Source organism: Ranitomeya variabilis, chromosome 4 (assembly GCF_051348905.1).
Source record: "Ranitomeya variabilis isolate aRanVar5 chromosome 4, aRanVar5.hap1, whole genome shotgun sequence".
Lineage (NCBI taxonomy): Eukaryota > Metazoa > Chordata > Amphibia > Anura > Dendrobatidae > Ranitomeya > Ranitomeya variabilis.
The window spans coordinates 709,766,263-709,792,268 of NC_135235.1; the positions used below are offsets into that span (position 1 = coordinate 709,766,263).

The 26,006-nt window shown below is 44.8% G+C and overlaps 1 protein-coding gene across 2 annotated transcripts in view; it reads left to right on the forward strand.

Annotated features, from left to right (window-relative positions):
* Positions 1-26,006, forward strand: part of LOC143766538 (oocyte zinc finger protein XlCOF8.4-like) — a 108,686-nt gene that overhangs the window by 17,397 nt on the left and 65,283 nt on the right. The window contains exon 7 of one of the 2 annotated variants that reach the window (XM_077254301.1): positions 273-475. The exons of the other annotated variant lie outside the window; for it this stretch is intronic. Within the exon in view, the coding sequence (XP_077110416.1) occupies positions 273-445 (173 nt within the window). The 3' untranslated portion in view covers positions 446-475. Of the gene's footprint in view, positions 1-272; positions 476-26,006 lie in introns of those variants that run through there. 2 annotated transcript variants of the gene reach the window in all.

Sequence of the window (26,006 nt, forward strand, 5' to 3'; positions counted from 1 at the left end):
TATTGGTATCATTTTTGCCAACATAACATTGTTTGGTGTGTTTTTTTTATTCCATATTTGGGAGGCAGAGTGAACAAACAGTATGAACCAGTAGAGCATGGTGTTCACCTATTAGGTTTTTTATTAGACTGTAAACTGCCATTGTCTTGGTGAATAATTCAATATTTTACATAAACTGTCAGTTAAAATAGCAAGGTAAGTAGAAATGTTCAAAAAATATAAAATTTAAGGATATTTTTTTCAAAAATAAATATTGGTTTTATTCTTGGCAGATGACTGTACCAGGAGATCAGAGGGACTTCTGACATCTTTAATTGTTAAATCAGATGATCTTGAGATCCTACAGGATACAATTGAAGTGAATGCCATTACTCCAGATATACCATCATCCCTTCACAGCAAAGATCTGTCTTCCGATCCTTTGATTTTCCTTAGTAGTCGGTAATGAATCAGAAGACAGGACCTGTTTCAAAGTCACAAAATAAGCATACAAAAACGAACTGCTCCTAAAGCAAAGAAACCATTTTCAGATTCAGAATGTGGAAATAGTTTTCCCGTCGAAAAGTCTTTTCTTAAACATCAAAAAATTCACACAGCGAAGAATAGCTTTTCTTGTTCCAAGTGTGGGAAACGGTTTAGCCAGAAAGAGCATCTTGATAGCCACCAGAGAACCCATACAAGGGAGAAGTCTTTTTCATGCTCAGAATGTGGGAAATGTTTTAACAGGAAATTGCAACTTGATAGCCACCGGAGAACCCATACAGGGGAGAAGCCTTTTTCATGTTCAGAATGTAGGAAATGTTTTCGAGATAAATCAGTTCTTTGTACACATCAAAGAATTCACACAGGGGAGAAGCCTTTTTCATGTTCAGAATGTAGGAAATGTTTTCGAGATAAATCGGCTCTTTTTAAACATCAGAGAATTCACACAGGGGAGAAGCCTTTTTTATGTTCAGAATGTGGGAAATGTTTTCGAGATAAATCAGTTCTTTGTACACATCAAAGAATTCACACAGGGGAGAAGCCTTTTTCATGTTCAGAATGCAGTAAATGTTTTAACTTAAAAGCGGACCTTGATAGGCACGTGAGAACCCACACAGGGGAGAAGCCTTTTTCATGTTCAGAATGTAGGAAATGTTTTCGAGATAAATCGGCTCTTTTTAAACATCAGAGAATTCAAATCAAGAACCCAAATCAAGCAAAAAAATAAATAGGCTTTCTATGGCCCACTGAGTGAGAGATGGCACACACAGGAGTCAGGAGTGGCACACAAGCAGAAAGGGCAATATTAATCTCCCACTGATTGATGTAGTGATTTTTTTTCAGGGAGGCTTTAGAAACCAAATAATAAAAAAAACAAAACCTTTCTATGGCCCACTGAGTGAGAGATGGCACACACAGGAGTCAGGAGTGGCACACACAGGAGTCAGGAGTGGCACACAAGCAGAAAGGGCAATATTAATCTCCCACTGATTGATGTAGTGATTTTTTTTCAGGGAGGCTTTAGAAACCAAATAATAAAAAAAAAAAAACCTTTCTATGGCCCACTGAGTGAGAGATGGCACACACAGGAGTCAGGAGTGGCACACAAGCCCTGAGGCCAATATTTTTCTCCCACTGATTGATGTAGTGATTTTTTTTCAGGTAGATTTTAGAACACAAATCAAGCAAAAAAATAAATAGGCTTTCTATGGCCCACTGAGTGAGAGATGGCACACACAGGGATGGCACTCTAGCAGAAATGCCAATCTTAATCTCCCACAAAAAAAAAAAACAGGGACTGTCCTACAATTACTATCTCCCTGCAGTCATCTCAGCCAGGTATGACAGGCAGCAATAAGGAGTGGACTGATGCACAAATTAAATAAAAAGTGTGGACAAACAAAAAAGATAGCTGTGCAGAAAGGAAGGAACAAGAGGATTTGTGCTTTGAAAAAAGCAGTTGGTTTGCACAGTGGCGTACACACAGCAATACAGGTATCAGGGAGCCTTCTAGGGCAGCCCAATGAGCTACAGCGATTAAAAAAAAAAAAAAAAAAAAAAGTAGCTTCCACTGTCCCTGCACACCGAAGGTGGTGTTGGACAGTGGAAATCGCTACAGCACAAGCGGTTTGGTGGTTAGTGGACCCTGCCTAACGCTATCCCTGCTTCTGACGAAGCGGCAGCAACCTCTCCCTAAGCTCAGATCAGCAGCAGTGAGATGGCGGTCGGCGGGAACGCCCCTTTATAGCCCCTGTGACGCCGCAGACAGCAAGCCAATCACTGCAATGCCCTTCTCTAAGATGGTGGGGACCAGGACCTATGTCATCACGCTGCCCACACTCTGCGTTCACCTTCATTGGCTGAAAAATGGTGCTTTTCGCGTCATTGAAACGCGACTTTGGCGCGAAAGTCGCGTACCGCATGGCCGATGCAACGCTGGGATCGGCTCGGTTTCATGAGACGCCGACTTTGCCAAAAGTCGGCGACTTTTGAAAATGAACGACCCGTTTCGCTCAACCCTAATTCTGACCACTGTCCCTTTATGAGGTTATAACTCTGGAACGCTTCAACAGATCCTGGTGATTCTGACATATCGTACTTCATGATAGTGGTAAAATTTCTTTGATATTACCTGCGTTTACTTGTGAAAAAAACGGAAATTTGGTGAAAATTTTGAAAATTTTGCAATTTTCCAACTTTGAATTTTTATGCAATTAAATCACAGAGATATGTCACACAAGTTACTTAATAAGTAACATTTCCCACATGTCTACTTTACATCAGCACAATTTTGGAACCAAAATTTTTGTTTTTGTTAGGGAGTTATAAGAGTTAAAAGTTGACCAGCAATTTCTCATTTTTACAACACCATTTTTTTTAGGGACCACATCTCATTTGAAGTCATTTTGAGGGGTCTATATGATAGAAAATAACCAAGTTTGACACCATTCTAAAAACTGCACCCCTGAAGGTGCTCAAAACCATATTCAAGAAGTTTATTAACTCTTCAGGTGTTTCACAGGAATTTTTGGAATGTTGAAATAAAAATGAGCATTTAACTTTTTTTCACAAAAAATTTATTTCAGCTCCAATTTGTTTTATTTTACCAAGGGTAACAGGAGAAAATGGACCCCAAAAGATGTTGTACAATTTGTCCTGAGTACGCCGATACCCCATATGTTGGGGTAGACCACTGTTTGGGCGCATGGCAGACCTCTGAAACGAAGGAGTGCCATTTGACTTTTCAATGCAAAATTGACAGGAATTGAGATGGCACGCCATATTGCTTTTGGAGAGCCACTGATGTGCCTAAACATTGAAACCCCCCACAAGTGACACCATTTTGGAAAGTCCACCCCATAAGGAACTTATCTAGATGTGTGGTGAGCACTTTGACCCATTAAGTGATTCACAGATGTTTATAATGCAGAGCCGTAAAAATAAAAAAATCATATTTTTTCACAAAAATGATCTTTTCGCCCTCAATTTTTTATTTTCCCAAGGGTAAGAGAAGAAATTGGACCCCAAAAGTTGTTGTACAATTTGTCCTGAGTACGCTGATACCCCATATGTGGGGGGTAAACCACTGTTGGGTGCATGGGAGAGCTCGGAAGGGAAGGAGCGCCGGTTGACTTTTCAGACCACATCTCATTTGAAGTCATTTTGAGGGGTCTATATGATAGAAAATAACGAAATTTGACACCATTCTAAAAACTGCACCCCTGAAGGTGCTCAAAACCATATTCAAGAAGTTTATTAACCCTTTAGGTGTTTCACAGGAATTTTTGGAATGTTTAAATAAAAATGAACATTTAACTTTTTTTCACAAAAAAATTATTCAGCTCCAATTTGTTTTAATTTACCAAGGGTAACAGGTGAAAATGGACCCCAAAAGATGTTGTACAATTTGTCCTGAGTACGCCGATACCCCATATCTTGGGGTAAACCACTGTTTGGGCGCATGGCAGAGCTCGGAAGCGAAGGTGTTCCATTTGACTTTTCAATGCAAAATTGACAGGAATTGAGATGGCACGCCGTGTTGCGTTTGGAGAGCCACTGATGTGCCTAAACATTGAAACCCCCACAAGTGACATCATTTTGGAAAGTAGACCCCCTAAGAAACTCATCTAGATGTGTTGTGAGAGCTTTGAACCCCCAAGTGTTTCACTACAGTTTATAACACAGAGCCGTGAAAATAAAAATTATAATTTTTTCCACAAAAATTATTTTTTAGCCCCAAGTTCTGTATTTTTCCAAGGGTAACAGTTGAAATTGGACCCCAAAAGTTGTCAATTTGTCCTGAGTACGGTGACACCCCATATGTTGGGGTAAACCCCTGTTTGGGCACACGGGAGAGCTCGGAAGGGAAGGAGCACTGTTTTACTTTTTCAACGCAGAATTGGCTGGAATTGAGATCAGATGCCATGTCGCGTTTGGAGAGCCCCTGATGTGCCTAAACAGTGGAAATCTCCAATTATAACTGAAACCCTAATCCAAACACATCCCAACCCTATTCCCAACCGTAAATGTAATCCAAACCCTAACCCTAACTTTAGCCCCAACCCTAACTTGTTGTGAATTCTGCTCTTGGGTTCCCTCTGGTGGTTGTTGGTGGTAATGCAGTTGTCCCTGAGTTGCAATCCTGGGCAGGTGTCTCTGCTGATTGCAGCTCTGACTGGGCTATTTAGGTCTGTAGGATTCATTGGTCATTGCCAGTTGTCCATTGTTCTTGGAGGTCTTGCATCTCTGTCTGGTTCCTCCTGCCCTGCTGCCAAAATTCAGCAAAGATAAGTGTCTGTCTGTTTCTGCAGCACACATGCAGTGTGCTTACAATTCAGTGCTATTTATTGTTTTTCTTAGTCCAGCTTTGACTGTGTTTGGATTTATTCAGTCAAGTTGGATTCTCTGGAGATGCAGATCTACATTCCATGTCTTTAGTTAGATGGTGGAATTTTTGTATTATCTGCTGTGGCTATTTTTAGGATTTTAATACTGACCTCTTAGTATTCTGTCCTATCCTTTTCTATTTAGCTAGAGTGGCCTCTTTTGCTTAATCCTGTTCTTCTACCTTTGTGTGTCGTTCCTCTTATACTCACAGTCAATATTTGTGGGGGGCTGTCTAATCCTTTGGGGTACTGCTCTGAGGCAAGATAGAATTCCCATTTCCATCTATAGGGGTATTTAGTCCTCCGGCTGTGTCGAGGTGTCTAGGATGTGTTAGGTACACCCCACGGCTACTTCTAGTTGCGGTGTCAGTTTAGGGATTGCGGTCAGTATAGGTTCCACCAACTCCAGAGAAAGTCCATGCGGCTCCAAGGTCACCAGATCATAACAGTACAACTGGCCTACAATGAGTTAAATGCATCTCAGAAGAAGGGAGGAAAGGTGTTGAGCCATTTTTTTTTCTGTAGTCTGTTTTGCCTGTTCCCTCTTTTTCCCTGGGTGGCTGAGGAGTTTGGTGCTAGCATGGATATTCAGGGATTGGCTTCTCATGTGGACCAGCTTGCTGCTAGGGTACAGGGTATTTCGGATTATATTGTTCAGACTCCGGTTTTAGAGCCTAAGATTCCTACTCCTGATTTGTTTTTTGGGGACAGGTCCAAATTTTTGAGTTTTAAAAACAACTGTAAACTGTTTTTTGCTCTGAGACCTCGATCCTCTGGTGATTCCATTCAGCAGGTTAAAATTGTCATCTCCCTGCTGCGTGGCGATCCTCAGGATTGGGCATTTTCCCTGGAATCTGGGAATCCAGCCTTGCTTAATGTAGACGCCTTTTTTCAAGCTTTAGGATTATCATATGATGAACCAAATTCTGTGGATCAAGCTGAGAAGACCTTGTTGGCCCTATCTCAGGGTCAAGAAGCGGCAGAACTGTATTGTCAGAAATTTAGAAAATGGTCTGTGTTGACTAAATGGAATGATGATGCTTTGGTGGCAATTCTCAGAAAGAGTCTTTCTGAATCCGTTAAAGATGTTATGGTGGGGTTTCCCACGCCTGTCGATCTGAGAGATTCTATGTCTCTGGCCATTCAGATTGATCGGCGCTTGCGAGAGTGCAGAACTGTGCGCACAGTGGCGTTGTCCTCAGAGCAGATGCCTGAGCCAATGCAGTGTGATAGGATTCTGTCTAAAACGGAACAACAAGGATTCAGACGTCTGAATAGGTTGTGTTTTTATTGTGGCGATGCTTCTCATGTCATTTCAGTCTGCCCTAAGCGTACAAAGAGGATCGCTGGGTCATTTACCATCAGTACTGTACAACCTAAATTTTTGTTATCTGTGTCCTTGATCTGCTCATTGTCATCATTTTCTGTCATGGCGTTTGTGGATTCAGGCGCCGCTTTGAACTTTGAATGGACTTTGAGTTTGCCAGGCATTGTGGTTTTCCCTTGCAGCCCTTGCAGAACCCTATTCCTTTAAGGGGCATTGATGCTACACCTTTGGCTAAAAATAAGCCCCAGTTTTGGACACAGGTGACCATGTGCATGGCGCCAGCCCATCAGGAAGATTGTCGTTTTCTGGTGTTGCATAATTTGCATGATGCTAATCGTGCTGGGCTTTCCATGGTTGCAGGTACATAATCCTGTGTTGGATTGGAAGTCTATGTCTGTGACTAGTTGGGGTTGCCAGGGGGTTCATAATGATGTTCCTTTGATGTCAATCTCCTCTTCTTCCTCTTCTGAAATTCCAGAGTTTTTGTCTGATTTTCAGGATGTATTTGATGAGCCCAAGTCCAGTTCCCTTCCACCGCATAGGGACTGTGATTGTGCGATTGACTTGATTCCTGGCTGTAAGTTTCCTAAGGGCCGACTTTTCAACCTGTCTGTGCCTGAACATACCGCCATGCGGAGTTATGTTAAGGAGTCTTTGGAGAAAGGGCATATTCGGCCATCTTCTTCACCGTTGGGAGCAGGATTTTTTTTTTGTTGCTAAGAAGGATGGCTCCTTGAGACCCTGTATTGATTATCGCCTCTTGAATAAGATCACGGTCAAGTTTCAATACCCTTTACCTCTGCTTTCCAATTTGTTTGCTAGGATTAAGGGGGCTAGTTGGTTTACGAAGATTGACCTTCGGGGGGCATATAATCTTGTTCGTATTAAACAGGATGATGAATGGAAAACTGCGTTTAATACGCCCGAGGGCCATTTTGAATACCTTGTGATGCCATTTGGGCTCTCTAATGCTCCATCTGTTTTTCAGTCCTTCATGCATGATATCTTTCGGACTTATCTTGATAAATTCATGATTGTATATTTGGATGACATTTTGATTTTTTCCGATGATTGGGAGTCTCATGTGGAACAGGTCAGGATGTTATTTCAGATCCTTCATGATAATGCTTTGTTTGTGAAGGGGTCTAAGTGTCTCTTTGGAGTGCAGAAGGTTTCTTTTTTGGGCTTCATTTTTTCTCCCTCATCTATGGAGATGGATCCGGTTAAGGTTCAGGCCATTCATGATTGGATTCAACCCACATCCGTGAAGAGCCTTCAGAAATTTTTGGGCTTTGCTAATTTTTATCGCCGTTTCATTGCTAACTTCTCCAGTGTGGTTAAACCCTTGACCGATTTGACGAAGAAAGGCGCTGATGTGACGAATTGGTCCTCCGCGGCTGTCTCTGCATTTCAGGAGCTTAAACGCCGATTTACTTCTGCCCCGGTGTTGTGTCAACCGGATGTTTCTCTTCCGTTTCAGGTTGAGGTTGACGCTTCTGAGATTGGGGCAGGGGCCGTTTTGTCTCAGAGGGATTCTGTTGGTTCCTTGATGAAAACCGTGTGCCTTCTTTTCCTGTAAGTTTTCGCCTGCTGAACGCAATTATGATGTCGGCAATCGGGAGTTGTTGGCTATGAAGTGGGCGTTTGAAGAGTGGCGACATTGGCTTGAGGGAGCTAAGCACCGTATTGTGGTCTTGACCGATCATAAAAATCTGATTTACCTCGAGTCTGCCAGATGGCTGAATCCTAGACAGGCTCGATGGTCCTTGTTTTTTTCCCGTTTTGATTTTTTGGTTTCATATCTTCCGGGTTCTAAGAATATCAAGGCTGATGCCCTCTCTAGGAGTTTTTTGCCTGATTCTCCTGAGGTCCTTGAACCGGTCGGTATTCTGAAGGAGGGGGTGGTCCTTTCTGCCATTTCTCCTGATTTACGACGGGTTCTTCAGGAATTTCAGGCTGACAAACCTGACCGCTGTCCAGTGGGGAAATTGTTTGTTCCTGATAGATGGACTAGTAGAGTGATTTCTGAGGTTCTTTGTTCTGTGTTGGCTGGCCATCCTGGTATTTTTGGTACCAGAGATTTGGTTGGTAGGTCCTTTTGGTGGCCTTCCTTGTCACGTGATGTGCGTTCTTTTGTGCAGTCCTGTGGGACTTGTGCGCGGGCCAAGCCTTGTTGTTTCCGTGCTAGTGGGTTGCTTTTGCCTTTGCCGGTCCCTGAGAGGCCCTGGACGCATATTTCTATGGATTTTATTTCTGATCTTCCGGTTTCTCACAGGATGTCGGTTATCTGGGTTGTTTGTGACCGGTTCTCTAAGATGGTTCATTTGGTGCCTTTGCCTAAATTGCCTTCCTCTTCTGATTTGATTCCATTGTTTTTTCAGCATGTGGTTCGTTTGCATGTTATTCCGGAAAATATTGTCTCCGACAGAGGTTCCCAGTTTTTTTCTAGGTTTTGGAGGGCCTTTTGTGCTAGGCTGGGCATTGATTTGTCTTTTTCTTCTGCATTCCATCCTCAGACAAATGGCCAGACCGAGCGAACTAATCAGACTTTGGAAACTTATTTGAGATGATTTGTGTCTGCTGATCAGGATGATTGGGTGGCTTTTTTGCCATTGGCCAAGTTTGCCCTTAATAATCGGGCTAGTTTGGCTACTTTGGTTTCGCCCTTCTTTTGTAATTTTGGTTTTCATCCTCGTTTTTCTTCAGGGCAGGTTGAGCCTTCTGACTGTCCCGGTGTGTATTCTGTGGTGGACAGGTTGCAGCAGATTTGGGCTCATGTGGTGGACAATTTGGTGTTGTCTCAGGAGGAGGCTCAACGTTTTGCTAACCGTCATCGGTGTGTTGGTTCCCGGCTTCGGGTTGGGGATCTGGTCTGGCTATCTTCCCGTCATGTTCCTATGAAGGCTTCTTCCCCTAAGTTTAAGCCCCGGTTTATTGGTCCTCATCTTTCTGAGATTATTAATCCGGTGTCTTTTCGATTGGCCCTTCCGGCCTCGTTTGCTATCCATAATGTCTTCCATAGATCTTTATTGCGGAAATATGTGGTGCCCGTTGTTCCCTCTGTTGATCCTCCGGTCCCTGTGTTGGTTGATGGGGAGTTGGAGTATATGGTTGAGAAGATTTTGGATTCTCACTTTCAAGGAGGAGGCTTCAGTACCTTGTCAAATGGAAGGGTTATGGCCAGGAGGATAATTCTTGGGTTTTTGCCTCTGATGTCCATGCTGATGATTTGGTCCGTGCCTTTCATCTGGCGCGGCCTGATCGACCTGGGGGCTCTGGTGAGGGTTCGGTGCCCCCTCCTCAAGGGAGGGGTACTGTTGTGAATTCTGCTCTTGGGTTCCCTCCGGTGGTTGTTGGTGGTAATGCAGTTGTCCCTGAGTTGCAATCCTGGGCAGGTGTCTCTGCTGATTGCAGCTCTGACTGGGCTATTTAGGTCTGCAGGATTCACTAGTCATTGCCAGTTGTCCATTGTTCTTGGAGGTCTTGCATCTCTGTCTGGTTCCTCCTGCCCTGCTGCCAAAATTCAGCAAAGATAAGTGTCTGTTTGTTTCTGCAGCACACATGCAGTGTGCTTACAATTCAGTGCTATTTATTGTTTTTCTTAGTCCAGCTTTGACTGTGTTTGGATTTATTCAGTCAAGTTGGATTCTCTGGAGATGCAGATATACATTCCATGTCTTTAGTTAGATGGTGGAATTTTTGTGTTATCTGCTGTGGCTATTTTTAGGATTTTAATACTGACCGCTTAGTATTCTGTCCTATCCTTTTCTATTTAGCTAGAGTGGCCTCTTTTGCTTAATCCTGTTCTTCTGCCTTTGTGTGTCGTTCCTCTTATACTCACAGTCAATATTTGTGGACGGCTGTCCTTTGGGGTACTGCTCTGAGGCAAGATAGAATTCCCATTTCCATCTATAGGGGTATTTAGTCCTACGGCTGTGTCGAGGTGTCTAGGATGTGTTAGGTACACCCCACGGCTACTTCTAGTTGTGGTGTCAGTTTAGGGATTGCGGTCAGTATAGGTTCCACCAACTCCAGAGAAAGTCCATGCGGCTCCAAGGTCACCAGATCATAACACTAACTGTAGCCTTAACCCTAGCCCAAACCCTAACCCTTGCCCTAACGCTAGCCCTAACCCTAGCCCTAACCCTTGCCCTAACCCTAGCCCTAACCATTGCCCTAACCCTAGCCCTAAACCCTAACCCTAACCCTAATAGGAAAAAGGAAATAAATGCTTTTTTTTAATTTTTTTATTTTTCGCTAACTAAGGGGGTGATGAAGGGGGGTTTGATTTCTTTTTATAGCGGGTTTTTTAGCGGACTTTTATGATTGGCAGCCATCACACTGAAAGATGCTTTTTATTGCAAAAAATATTTTTGCGTTACCACATTTTGAGAGCTACAGTATAATTTTCCCATATTTTGGTCCACCGAGTCATGTGAGATCTTGTTTTTTGCGGGACCAGTTGACGTTTTTATTGGTGACATATTCAGGCACGTGACATTTTTTGATCGCTTTTTATTCTGATTTTTGTGAGGCAGAATGACCAAAAACCAGCTATTCATGAATTTCTTTTGGGGGAGGCGTTTATACCGTTCCGCATTTGGTAAATACGATTACAGCGATACCTCATTTATATCATTTTTTTATGTTTTGGTGCTTTTATACGATAAAAACTATTTTATTGAAAAAAAATTATTTTTGCATCGCTTTATTCTGAGGACTATAACTTTTTTATTTTTTCTTTGATGATGCTGTATGGCAGCTCGTTTTTTGCGGGACAAGATGACATTTTCAGCAGTACCATGGTTATTTATATCCATCTTTTTGATCGCGTTATTCCACTTTTTGTTTGGCGGTATGATAATAAAGCTTTGTTTTTTTGCCTTTTTTTTTTACGGTGTTTACTGAAGAGGTTAACTAGTGGGACAGTTTTATAGGTCGGGTTGTTACTGACGCGGCGATACTAAATATGTGTACTTTTATTGTTTTTTTTTATTTAGATAAAGAAATGTATTTATAGGAACAATATATTTTTTACAAATTTTTTGGGGGATTTTTTTTACCGTATATACTCGAGTATAAGCCGACCCGAGTATAAGCCGACCCCCCTAATTTTGCCACAAAAAACTGGGAAAACTTATTGACTCGAGTATAAGCCTAGGGTAGGAAATGCAGCAGCTACCAGTGAATTTCAAAAATAAAAATAGATGCTCCATACTGTTCATTATTACCCCATAAGATGCTCCATATAAAGCTGTGCCACATATAATGCTCCATACATTTCATTATGGCCCCATAGATGCTCCATACAAAACTGTGCCATATAGAATGCTCTGCACCGTTCATTATGGCCCCATAGATGCTCCTTATAAAGCTGTGCCATATAGAATGCTCTTCACCGTTCATTATGGCCCCATAGATGCTCCATATAAAGCTATGCCATATAGAATGCTCTGCACCATTCATTATGGCCCCATAGATGCTCCATATAAAGCTGTGCCATATATAATGCTCTGCACCGTTCATTATGGCCCCATAGATGCTCCATATAAAACTGTGCCATATAGAATGCTCTACACCGTTCATTATGGCCCCATAGATGCTCCATATAAAGCTGTGCCACATATAATGCTCCATACATTTCATTATGGCCCCATAGATGCTCCATACAAAACTGTGCCATATAGAATGCTCTGCACCGTTCATTATGGCCCCATAGATGCTCCTTATAAAGCTGTGCCATATAGAATGCTCTTCACCGTTCATTATGGCCCCATAGATGCTCCATATAAAGCTATGCCATATAGAATGCTCTGCATCGTTCATTATGGCCCCATAGATGCTCCATATAAAGCTGTGCCATATAGAATGATCTGCACCATTCATTATGGCCCCATAGATGCTCCATATAAAGCTGTGCCATATATAATGCTCTGCACCGTTCATTATGGCCCCAAAGATGCTCCATATAAAACTGTGCCATATAGAATGCTCTACACCGTTCATTATGGCCCCATAGATGCTCCTTATAAAGCTGTGCCATATAGAATGCTCTGCACCGTTCATTATGGCCCCATAGATGCTCCATATAAAGCTATGCCATATAGAATGCTCTGCACCATTCATTATGGCCCCATAGATGCTCCATATAAAGCTGTGCTATATAGAATGCTCTGCACCATTCATTATGGCCCCATAGATGCTCCATATAAAGCTGTGCCATATATAATGCTCTGCACCGTTCATTATGGCCCCATAGATGCTCCATATAAAACTGTGCCATATAGAATGCTCTACACCATTCATTATGGCCCCATAGATGCTCCATATAAAGCTGTGCCATATATAATGCTCTGCACTGTTCATTATGGCCCCATAGATTCTCCATATAAAACTATGCCATATAGAATGCTCTGCACCGTTCATTATTGCCCCATAGATGCTCCATATAAAGCTGTGCCATATACAATGCTCTGCACCGTTCATTATGGCCCCATAGATGCTCCATACAAAACTGTGCCATATAGAATGATCTGCTCCGTTCATTATGGCCCCATAGATGCTCCTTATAAAGCTGTGCCATATAGAATGCTCTGCACTGTTCATTATGGCCCCATAGATGCTCCATATAAAGCTGTGCCATATAGAATGCTCTGCACCGTTCATTATTGCCCCATAGATGCTCCATATAAAGCTGTGCCATATAGAATGCTCTGCACCATTCATTATTGCCCCATAGATGCTCCATATAAAGCTGTGCCATATAGAATGCTCTGCACCGTTCATTATTGCCCCATAGATGCTCCATTTAAAGCTGTGCCATATAGAATGCTCTGCACCGTTCATTATTGCCCCATAGATGCTCCATTGTCATGATCTCAATGGCAAGAGAACATAGCATAAGCATATATAGGAACTAGCTCTTGGAAGATGGGAACTGAGCTGACCATGAACTAAACCTAACGCACAACTAGCAGTGGCCGGGTAGCATGCCTACGTTGATTCTAGATGCCCAGCACCAGCCGGAGGACTAAATAAAGCTAGCAGAGGAAAATATTAGTCCTAGCTCACCTCTAGAGAAATACCCCGAAAGGAGACAGAGGCCCCCCACATGTATTGGCGGTGAGTTGAGATGAAATAACAAACGTAGTATGAAAATAGGTTTAGCAAATTTGAGGTCCACTTACTACATAGCAGAAGACAGAAAGGACACTTTCATGGTCAGCTGAAAACCCTATCAAAAACACCATCCAGAAATTACTTTAAAACTCTGGCATTAACTCATAACACCAGAGTGGCAATTCCTGTTCACAAGAGCTTTCCAGACACAGTAACGAAACTACAGCTGTGAACTGGAACAAAAATGCAAAAACAAACATGGACAAGAGTCCAACTTATCTAGTAGTTGTCTAGGAGCAGGAACAAGCACAGAGAGGCTTCTGATAACATTGTTGACCGGCAAGCAACTAACAGAGCAGCAAGGTTATATAGCGACTCCCACATCTTGATGGGAACAGGTGAACAGAGAAGATGAAGACACCAGTTCCATTCCACCAGTAGCCACCGGGGGAGCCCAGAATCCAAATTCACAACAGTACCCCCCCCTCAAGGAGGGGGCACCGAACCCTCACCAGAACCACCAGGGCGATCAGGATGGGCCCTATGAAAGGCACGAACCAGATCGGAGGCATGAACATCAGATGCATTCACCCAAGAATTATCCTCCTGGCCGTATCCCTTCCACTTGACCAGATACTGGAGTCTCCGTCTGGAAACACGAGAGTCTAAGATTTTCTCCACAACGTACTCCAACTCACCCTCAACCAACACCGGAGCAGGAGGCTCAACGGAAGGCACAACCGGTACCTCATACCTGCGCAATAATGACCGATGAAAAACGTTATGAATAGAAAAGGATGCAGGGAGGTCCAAACGGAAGGAAACAGGGTTAAGAATCTCCAATATCTTATACGGGCCGATAAACCGAGGCTTAAACTTAGGAGAAGAGACCCTCATAGGGACAAAACGAGAAGACAACCACACCAAATCCCCAACAGAAAGCCGAGGACCAACACGACGGTGGCGGTTGGCAAAAAGCTGAGTCTTCTCCTGGGACAACCTCAAATTGTCCACCACCTGCCCCCAGATCTGATGCAATCTCTCCACCACAGCATCCACTCCAGGACAATCCGAAGATTCCACCTGACCAGAGGAAAATCGAGGATGAAACCCCGAATTACAGAAAAACGGGGACACCAAAGTGGCAGAGCTGGCCCGATTATTGAGAGCGAACTCCGCCAATGGCAAAAAAGCAACCCAATCATCCTGGTCAGCAGACACAAAACACCTCAGATATGTCTCCAGGGTCTGATTAATCCGCTCGGTCTGGCCATTCGTCTGAGGATGGAAAGCGGACGAAAAAGATAAATCTATGCCCATCCTAGCACAGAATGCCCGCCAAAATCTAGACACGAATTGGGTCCCTCTGTCAGAAACGATATTCTCAGGAATACCATGCAAACGAACAACATTTTGAAAAAACAGAGGAACCAACTCGGAAGAAGAAGGTAACTTGGGCAGAGGAACCAAATGGACCATCTTAGAAAAACGGTCACACACCACCCAGATGACAGACATCTTCTGAGAAACAGGCAGATCTGAAATAAAATCCATCGAGATGTGCGTCCAAGGCCTCTTAGGAATAGGCAAGGGCAACAATAATCCACTAGCCCGAGAACAACAAGGCTTGGCCCGAGCACAAACGTCACAAGACTGCACAAAGCCTCGCACATCTCGTGACAGGGAAGGCCACCAGAAGGACCTTGCCACCAAATCCCTGGTACCAAAAATGCCAGGATGACCTGCCAACGCAGAAGAATGAACCTCAGAGATGACTCTACTGGTCCAATCATCAGGAACAAACAGTTTATCAGGTGGGCAACGATCAGGTCTATCCGCCTGAAACTCCTGCAAGGCCCGCCGCAGGTCTGGAGAAACGGCTGACAATACCACTCCATCCTTAAGGATACCTGTGGGCTCAGAGTTACCAGGCGAGTCAGGCTCAAAACTCCTAGAAAGGGCATCCGCCTTAACATTCTTAGAACCCGGTAGGTATGACACCACAAAATTAAACCGAGAGAAAAATAATGACCAGCGCGCCTGTCTAGGATTCAGGCGCCTGGCGGTCTCAAGATAAATCAAATTTTTGTGGTCAGTCAATACCACCACCTGATGTCTGGCCCCCTCAAGCCAATGGCGCCACTCCTCAAAAGCCCACTTCATGGCCAAAAGCTCCCGATTCCCAACATCATAATTCCGCTCAGCGGGCGAAAATTTACGGGAAAAGAAGGCACAAGGCCTCATCACGGAGCAGTCAGAACTTTTCTGCGACAACACTGCCCCAGCTCCGATCTCAGAAGCGTCGACCTCAACCTGAAAAGGTAGAGCAACATCAGGCTGACGCAACACAGGGGCAGAGGAAAAACGGCGCTTAAGCTCCCGAAAGGCCTCCACAGCATCAGGGGACCAATCAGCAACATCAGCACCCTTCTTAGTCAAATCGGTCAATGGCTTAGCAATATCCGAAAAACCAGCAATAAATCGACGATAAAAGTTAGCAAAGCCCAAAAATTTCTGAAGACTCTTAAGAGAAGAGGGCTGCGTCCAATCACAAATAGCTTGAACCTTGACAGGATCCATTTCAATGGAAGAGGGGGAAAAAATATATCCCAAAAAGGAAATCCTCTGTACCCCAAAAACACACTTAGAACCCTTCACACACAAAGAATTAGACCGCAAAACCTGAAAAACCCTCCTGACTTGCTGGACATGAGAGTCCCAGTCATCCGAAAAAATCAGAATATCATCCAGATACACAATCATAAATTTATCCAAATAATCGCGAAAAATATCATGCATAAAGGACTGGAAAACTGACGGAGCATTAGAAAGACCAAAAGGCATCACTAAATACTCAAAGTGGCCCTCGGGCGTATTAAATGCGGTTTTCCACTCATCCCCCTGCCTGATTCGCACCAAATTATACGCCCCACGAAGGTCAATCTTAGAGAACCATTTGGCCCCCTTTATGCGAGCAAACAAATCAGTCAGCAACGGCAATGGGTATTGATATTTAACAGTGATTTTATTCAAAAGCCGATAATCAATACATGGTCTCAAAGAGCCGTCTTTTTTTGACACAAAGAAAAAACCGGCTCCTAAGGGAGATGACGATGGACGAATATGTCCCTTTTCCAAGGACTCCTTTATATATTCTCGCATAGCAGCATGTTCAGGCACAGACAGATTAAATAAACGACCCTTTGGGTATTTACTACCCGGGATTAAATCTATGGCACAATCGCACTCTCGGTGCGGAGGTAACGAACCAAGCTTGGATTCTTCAAAGACGTCACGATAGTCAGACAGGAACTCAGGAATTTCAGAGGGAATGGATGATGAAATGGAAACCACAGGTACATCCCCATGAGCCCCCTTACATTCCCAGCTCAACACAGACATAGCTCTCCAGTCGAGGACTGGGTTGTGAGATTGCAGCCAAGGCAATCCTAGCACCAAATCATCATGTAGATTATTCAGCACCAGAAAGCGAATAATCTCCTGGTGATCCGGATTAATACGCATAGTTACTTGTGTCCAGTATTGTGGTTTATTATTAGCCAATGGGGTGGAGTCAATCCCCTTCAGAGGAATAGGAGTCTCCAAAGGCTCTAAATCATACCCACAGCGTTTGGCAAAGGACCAATCCATAAGACTCAAAGCGGCGCCAGAGTCGACATAGGCGTCCGTGGTAATAGATGACAAAGAGCAAATCAGGGTCACAGATAGAATAAATTTAGACGGTAAGGTGCAAATGGAAACAGATTTACCAAGCTTTTTAGTGCGCTTAGAGCATGCTGATATAACATGAGTAGAATCACCACAATAGAAACACAACCCATTTTTCCGTCTAAAATTCTGCCGCTCGCTTCGGGACAGAATTCTATCACACTGCATACTCTCTGGCGACTTCTCAGTGGACACCGCCAGATGGTGCACTGGTTTGCGCTCCCGCAAACGCCTATCGATCTGAATAGCCATTGTCATGGACTCATTCAGACCCGCAGGCACAGGGAACCCCACCATAACATCCTTAATGGCATCAGAGAGACCCTCTCTGAAAGTCGCCGCCAGGGCGCACTCATTCCACTGAGTAAGCACAGACCATTTACGGAATCTTTGGCAGTAAATTTCCGCTTCATCTTGCCCCTGAGATAGGGACATCAAAGTTTTTTCTGCCTGAAGCTCCAAATGAGGTTCGTCATAAAGCAACCCCAAGGCCAGAAAAAACGCATCCACATTGAGCAACGCAGGATCCCCTGGTGTCAATGAAAAAGCCCAGTCTTGAGGGTCGCCCCGGAGCAAGGAAATCACAATCCTGACCTGCTGTGCAGGGTCTCCGGCAGAGCGAGATTTCAGGGACAAAAATAATTTGCAATTATTTCGAAAATTCTGAAACCCGGATCTATTCCCCGAGAAAAATTCCGGCAAAGGAATTCTCGGCTCAGATACAGGTGCATGACAAACAAAATCTTGCAAATTTTGTACCTTCGTGGCGAGATTATTCAAACCTGCAGTTACACTCTGAAGATCCATTACAAACAGGTGGACACAGAGCCATTCAAGGGTTAAGAGGAGGTAAGAAGCAGCTAGACAGCAATTAAGGGCTAGGCAACAAAACTCTGAGGGGGAAAAAAAAAAAAAAAAATTTCCCTTCAACACTTCTTTTTCTCCTGCTTCAGCCCAAACAATTAACACTTTGCTGGCCGGTCAAACTGTCATGATCTCAATGGCAAGAGAACATAGCATAAGCATATATAGGAACTAGCTCTTGGAAGATGGGAACTGAGCTGACCATGAACTAAACCTAACGCACAACTAGCAGTGGCCGGGTAGCATGCCTACGTTGATTCTAGATGCCCAGCACCAGCCGGAGGACTAAATAAAGCTAGCAGAGGAAAATATTAGTCCTAGCTCACCTCTAGAGAAATACCCCGAAAGGAGACAGAGGCCCCCCACATGTATTGGCGGTGAGTTGAGATGAAATAACAAACGTAGTATGAAAATAGGTTTAGCAAATTTGAGGTCCACTTACTACATAGCAGAAGACAGAAAGGACACTTTCATGGTCAGCTGAAAACCCTATCAAAAACACCATCCAGAAATTACTTTAAAACTCTGGCATTAACTCATAACACCAGAGTGGCAATTCCTGTTCACAAGAGCTTTCCAGACACAGTAACGAAACTACAGCTGTGAACTGGAACAAAAATGCAAAAACAAACATGGACAAGAGTCCAACTTATCTAGTAGTTGTCTAGGAGCAGGAACAAGCACAGAGAGGCTTCTGATAACATTGTTGACCGGCAAGCAACTAACAGAGCAGCAAGGTTATATAGCGACTCCCACATCTTGATGGGAACAGGTGAACAGAGAAGATGAAGACACCAGTTCCATTCCACCAGTAGCCACCGGGGGAGCCCAGAATCCAAATTCACAACACTCCATATAAAGCTGTGCAATATATATTGCTGCTGCTGCAATAAAAAAAAAAAAGACATACTCACCTCTCTTGCTGCCCGCAGTGTTGTGAATTAGACTTTTTGGCTCCCTCTTGTGGTCACTAGTTATATTACTCTGGGATTGTCTTTCCTCAGCTTGGCACCCACCTGTTCGTTAGTCCAGGGGTGTTGCTATATAAACTTCCTGGATCCTCAGTCTGGTGCCTGGCATCGTTGTAATCAGTTCCTTTCTGTTTGCTCCAGTCTGCTGGTCCTGGTTCTTTGCAAAATAAGCTAAGTCCTGCTTCCTTATTTTTTGGTTATTTGCATTGCTCTTATTTTTGTCCAGCTTGTACTAAATGTGATTCCTGTTTTCGCTGGAAGCTCTGGGGGGCTGATATTCTCCCCCGTGCCGTTAGACGGTACGGAGGTTCTTGAATACTCAGCGTGGAAACTTTGACAGGGTTTTTGCTGACCGTATAAGTCATCTGCCTATATTCTGCTTTTAGTTAGTGGGCCTCTCTTTGCTAAAACCTAGTTCATTCTTGCGTTTGTCTTTTCTTCTTACCTCACCGTTATTATTTGTTGGGGGCTTGTATCCAACTTTTGGGGTCTTTTCTCTGGAGGCAAGAAAGGTCTATCTTTTCCCTGATAGGGTTAGTTAGTTCTCCGGCTGGCGCGAGACGTCTAGAACCAACGTAGGTACGTTCCCCGGCTGCTGCTATTTGTGTGCTAGGATCAGGTATACGGTCAGCCCAGTTACCACTGCCCTATGAGCTGGTTTTTTTATGTTTGCAGATTTGGCTATTACCTCTGAGACCCTCTGCCACTGGGGTCATAACACCGCAGCTCCTCAGCGTCCCGTCTCAGCGTCTCTCCGCACTGACTGTTCAGGCAGAGGGCGGCGCGCAGATTAGTACGTCATTGCACCCTCTGACCTGAACAGTCAGAGCAAGAGGACGGGAAGACAATCGGCGCCCGGCGTGTGGAACGTGGACAGGTAAATATGTAATACTCACCTGCTCCGGCGTCCCTGGCTCCTTATCTGTTGTGAACTCTATTTCTGGGCTCCCTCTTGTGGTCACAAGTGGTACTGTGTGAGTGCTGTCTTTCTGCAGGTTGTGACTGGCATCAGCTGTCTCGCTATCTGTGGGCTGGTTTTCTATTTAAGCTCACTTGGACTCTCAGTCCATGCCTGCTGTCAATGTATTCAGTGCTATTCTGATTCCTTCTGACTACCTTGCTACCAGTCTCTTCAAGAGAAGCTAAGTTTCCGTTTTGTTCATTTTTTGATCATCTGTGTTCAATATGTATCTGGTCCAGCTTGCTAATATGTGATTTCCCAGCTTGCTGGTAGCTCTAGGGGGCTGAGTTTCTCCCCCCCACACCGTTAGTTGGTGTGGGGGTCTTGAATTCTCAGCGTGGATATTTTGGTAGGGTTTTTTGCTGACCGCACAGTTCTCTATCTGTTTTCTGCTATCTAGTATTAGCGGGCCTCATTTGCTGAATCTGTTTTCATTCCTACGTGTGTCTTTTCTCCTTACCTCACCGTTATTATTTGTTGGGGGCTTCCTATATCTTTGGGGTTATTTCTCTTGAGGCAAGTGAGGTCTTGCTTTCTCTTTAGGGGTAGTCAGTTTCTCAGGCTGCGTCGAGACGTCCAGGATTTGAGGCACGTTCACCGGCTACCTTTAGTGTGTTTGGATAGGATCAGATTTGCGGTCAGTCCAGTTACCACCTCCCTAGAGCTTGTTCTTTGCCTATTAACTTAGCTGGTATTTCCTGTGATCCCCAGCCACTGGGATCATAACAGTACAGCAGGCCAAAAAAGTGTTTAATGCATCGCATGAAGTGGGATAAAAGAAGTCCTGAGTACAATTTTTTTTTTTTTTTCCTCCTTTGCTGCAGTCTGTCCAGCTTCTCTCATCCCCTTAATCTCTGGGTGGTTTTGAGCTCAGCTGCAGACATGGATATTCAGAGTCTGACTTCTAGTGTGGATCATCTTGTTGCAAGGGTGCAAAATATTCAGGATTTTGTTGTTCATAGCCCTATGTCTGAGCCAAAGATACCTATTCCTGAGTTGTTTTCTGGAGATAGATCTAGGTTTCTGAATTTTAGGAATAATTGTAAATTGTTTCTAGCTTTGAGACCTCGTTCCTCTGGTGATTCCGCTCAGCAAGTTAAAATTGTTATCTCCTTGTTATGCGGCGACCCTCAAGATTGGGCCTTCTCTCTGGCTCCAGGAGATCCTGCATTGCTGAATGTGGATGCGTTTTTTCTGGCGCTTGGACTGCTTTATGAGGAACCTAATCTTGAGAACCAGGCAGAAAAGGCTTTGCTGGCTATCTCTCAAGGTCAGGATGAAGCTGAGGTGTACTGTCAAAAATTTCGGAAATGGTCAGTGCTTACTCAATGGAATGAGTGTGCCCTGGCTGCAAATTTCAGAGAGGGTCTTTCTGAAGCCATTAAGAATGTTATGGTGGGGTTCCCCACGCCTGCAAGTCTGAGTGATTCAATGGCTTTGGCCATTCAGATTGATCGGCGTTTGCGGGAGCGCAAATCTGCGCATCCTCTGGCGGTGTTCTCTGAACAGAGACCTGAGTCTATGCAATGTGACAGAATTCTGACTAGAATTGAGCGACAAAATCATAGACGTCAAAATGGGTTGTGCTTTTACTGTGGTGATTCTACTCATGTTATCTCAGCATGCTCTAAGCGCTTAAAAAAAATCGCTAAACCTGTCACCATTGGTACCATACAGCCTAAGTTCATTTTGTCTGTTACTTTAATCTGTTCTTTGTCATCCTACTCGGTTATGGCTTTTGTGGATTCAGGTGCTGCCCTGAGTCTTATGGATTTGTCGTTTGCCAAGCGCTGTGGTTTTGTTCTGGAGCCTTTCTAATTTCCTATTCCACTGAGGGGAGTAGATGCTACGCCATTGGCTGAGAATAAGCCTCAGTATTGGACTCAAGTGACCATGTGCATGACTCCTGTACATCAGGAGGTGATTCGCTTTCTTCTGCTGCATAATTTGCATGATGTTGTCGTGTTGGGTCTGCCATGGCTGCAGGCCCATAATCCAGTTCTGGATTGGAAAGCTATGTCTGTGTCAAGTTGGGGTTGTCAGGGGATTCATGGCGATGTCCCTTTGGTGTCAATTGCTTCTTCCACTCCTTCTGAGGTCCCTGAGTTTTTGTCGGACTACCAGGATGTATTTGATGAGCCCAGATCCGGTGCCCTGCCTCCTCATAGGGATTGTGATTGTGCTATAAATTTGATTCCTGGCAGTAAGTTCCCTAAGGGACGACTTTTTAATTTGTCTATACCAGAACATGCCGCAATGCGGAGTTATATAAAGGAGTCTTTAGAGAAGGGACATATTCGCCCGTCCTCCTCCCCTCTTGGTGCTGGATTCTTTTTTGTGGCCAAGAAGGATGGTTCTCTGAGACCTTGTATAGATTATCGTCTTCTAAATAAAATCACGGTCAAATTTCAGTATCCTTTGCCATTATTGTATGATCTGTTTGCTCGGATTAAGGGATCCAGTTGTTTCACCAAGATAGATCTTCGTGGTGCGTATAACCTTGTGCGTATCAAGCAGGGGGACGAATGGAAAACAGCATTTAATACGCCCGAAGGCCATTTTGAGTACTTGGTGATGCCTTTTGGACTCTCTAATGCTCCTTCTGTGTTTCAGTCCTTTATGCATGACATTTTCCGAGAATATCTGGATAAATTTATGATTGTGTATCTGGATGACATTTTGGTCTTTTCTGATGATTGGGAGTCCCATGTGAAGCAGGTCAGGATGGTGTTTCAGGTCCTGCGTGCTAATGCTTTATTTGTGAAGGGCTCAAAATGTCTCTTCAGAGTACAGAAGGTTTCCTTTTTGGGTTTTATTTTTTCTCCTACTATTGAGATGGACCCAGTCAAGGTCCAGGCTATTCATGACTGGACTCAGCCTATATCTGTTAAGAGTTTTCAGAAGTTCTTGGGTTTTGCTAATTTTTACCGTCGCTTCATCGCTAATTTTTCTGGCGTGGTTAAGCCCTTGACGGATTTGACCAAGAAAGGTTCTGATGTGACTAATTGGTCTCCTGCGGCAGTGGAAGCCTTTCGGGAGCTGAAGCGCCGGTTTTCTTCAGCTCCAGTCTTATGTCAGCCTGATATCTCTCTTCCTTTCCAGGTCGAGGTGGATGCTTCTGAGATTGGAGCAGGGGCTATTTTGTCGCAGAGCAGCTCTGATGGCTCTGTGATGAAGCCTTGTGCCTTCTTTTCAAGAAAGTTTTCGCCTGCCAAGCGGAATTATGATGTTGGTAATCAGGAGTTGTTGGCTATGAAGTGGGCATTTGAGGAGTGGCGACATTGGCTCGAGGGAGCTAGGCATCGTGTGGTGGTCTTGACTGATCACAAAAATCTGATTTATCTCGAGTCTGCCAAGCGTCTGAATCCTAGACAGGCTCGTTGGTCGTTGTTTTTCTCCCGTTTTGATTTCGTGGTCTCGTACCTGCCTGGTTCGAAGAACGTGAAGGCTGATGCCCTTTCTAGGAGTTTTGTGCCTGACTCTCCGGGAGTTTTAGAGCCGGCTGGTATCCTCAAAGAGGGAGTGATTTTGTCTGCCATTTCCCCAGATTTGCGACGAGTGCTGCAGAAATTTCAGGCTGATAGACCTGACCGTTGCCCACCAGAGAGACTGTTTGTCCCAGATAGATGGACCAGCAGAGTTATTTCCGAGGTTCTTCGGTGTTGGCAGGTCATCCTGGGATTTTTGGTACCAGAGATTTGGTGGCTAGGTCCTTCTGGTGGCCTTCCTTGTCGCGGGATGTGCGTTCCTTTGTGCAGTCCTGTGGGATTTGTGCTCAGGCTAAACCTTGCTGTTCTCGTGCCAGCGGTTTGCTTTTGCCTTTACCTGTCCCGAAGAGGCCTTGGACGCACATTTCCATGGATTTTATTTCAGATCTTCCAGTATCTCAGAGAATGTCTGTCATCTGGGTGGTGTGTGATCGTTTTTCCAAAATGGTCCATTTGGTGCCCTTGCCTAAGTTGCCTTCCTCCTCCGATTTGGTTCCTTTATTTTTTCAGAATGTGGTTCGCTTGCACGGCATCCCTGAAAATATTGTGTCTGACAGAGGATCCCAGTTTGTGTCCAGATTTTGGTGGATTTTTTGTGCTAAGATGGGCATTGATTTGTCTTTTTCGTCGGCCTTCCATCCTCAGACGAATGGCCAAACCGAGCGAACTAATCAGACGTTGGAAACTTATTTAAGATGTTTTGTTTCTGCTGATCAGGATGATTGGGTGACTTTTTTGCCATTGGCCGAGTTTGCCCTTAATAATCGGGCTAGTTCTGCTACTTTGGTTTCGCCTTTTTTTTGCAATTCTGGTTTTCATCCTCGTTTTTCCTCGGGTCAGGTTGAGCCTTCTGACTGTCCTGGGGTGGATTCTGTGGTGGATAGGTTGCAGCAGATTTGGAACCATGTGGTGGACAATTTGAAGTTGTCACAGGAGAAGGCTCAACGCTTTGCCAACCGCCGTCGCGGTGTTGGTCCCCGACTTCGTGTTGGGGATTTGGTATGGCTGTCTTCTCGGTATGTTCCTATGAAGGTTTCCTCTCCTAAATTCAAGCCTCGCTTCATCGGTCCTTATAAGATTTTGGAAATCCTTAACCCGGTGTCTTTTCGTTTGGACCTCCCAGCATCGTTTGCCATTCATAATGTGTTCCATAGGTCTTTGTTGCGGAGGTATGTGGTGCCTGTGGTTCCTTCTGTTGAGCCTCCTGCTCCGGTGCTGGTTGAGGGCGAATTGGAGTACGTGGTGGAGAAGATCTTGGATTCTCGTATTTCCAGACGGAGGCTTCAGTATTTGGTTAAGTGGAAGGGCTATGGTCAGGATGATAATTCCTGGGCTGTCGCCTCTGATGTTCATGCGGCCGATTTGGTTCGTGCCTTCCATGCGGCTCATCCTGACCGCCCTGAGGGTCTTGATGAGGGTTCGGTGACCCCTCCTCAAGGGGGGGGGGTACTGTTGTGAACTCTATTTCTGGGCTCCCTCTTGTGGTCACAAGTGGTACTGTGTGAGTGCTGTCTTTCTGCAGGTTGTGACTGGCATCAGCTGTCTCGTTATCTGTGGGCTGGTTTTCTATTTAAGCTCACTTGGACTCTCAGTCCATGCCTGCTGTCAATGTATTCAGTGCTATTCTGATTCCTTCTGACTACCTTGCTACCAGTCTCTTCAAGAGAAGCTAAGTTTCCGTTTTGTTCATTTTTTGATCATCTGTGTTCAATATGTTTCTTGTCCAGCTTGCTAATATGTGATTTCTCAGCTTGCTGGTAGCTCTAGGGGGCTGAGTTTCTCCCCCCCACACAGTTAGTTGATGTGGGGGTCTTGAATTCTCAGCGTGGATATTTTGGTAGGGTTTTTTGCTGACCGCACAGTTCTCTATCTGTTTTCTGCTATCTAGTATTAGCGGGCCTCATTTGCTGAATCTGTTTTCATTCCTACGTGTGTCTCTTCTCCTTACCTCACCGTTATTATTTGTTGGGGGCTTCCTATATCCTTGGGGTTATTTCTCTTGAGGCAAGTGAGGTCTTGCTTTCTCTTTAGGGGTAGTCAGTTTCCCAGGCTGCGTCGAGACGTCCAGGATTTTAGGCACGTTCACCGGCTACCTTTAGTGTGTTTGGATAGGATCAGATTTGCGGTCAGTCCAGTTACCACCTCCCTAGAACTTGTTCTTTGCTTAGTAACTTAGCTGGTATTTCCTGTGATCCCCAGCCACTGGGATCATAACACTCCACTCCCCCCAACCTCCGCTCCCTCCCCCCTGATCACCCCCTGCTCCGGTGATCACCCCCCCTGCCCCCTTTTATCACCTGCTGCTGCTCTACTTTCTTTTCTCCTACCGCCCCCCTGCGTCTGTCAGCCCCTCCTCCCCTAGTGATCACCCTCTAAAGTGATCATCGCTAATCACCCCCTGCCCCCCTGATCACCCCCTGCCCCCCCGATCACCCCCTGCCCCCCCTGTCCACCTGATCACCCCCCTTTATCACCTGCTGCTGCTGCATTTTCTTCTCTCCTACCGCCCCCTGCGTCTGTCAGCCCCTCCTCCAATGGTGATCACCCTCTTCAGTGATCACTGCTAATCACCCCCTGCCCCCCCGATCACCCCCTACCCCCATGATCACCCCCTGCCCCCCCCTGTCCACCTGATCACCCCTCTGCCCCCCTTTATCACCTGCTGCTGCTGCGTTTTCA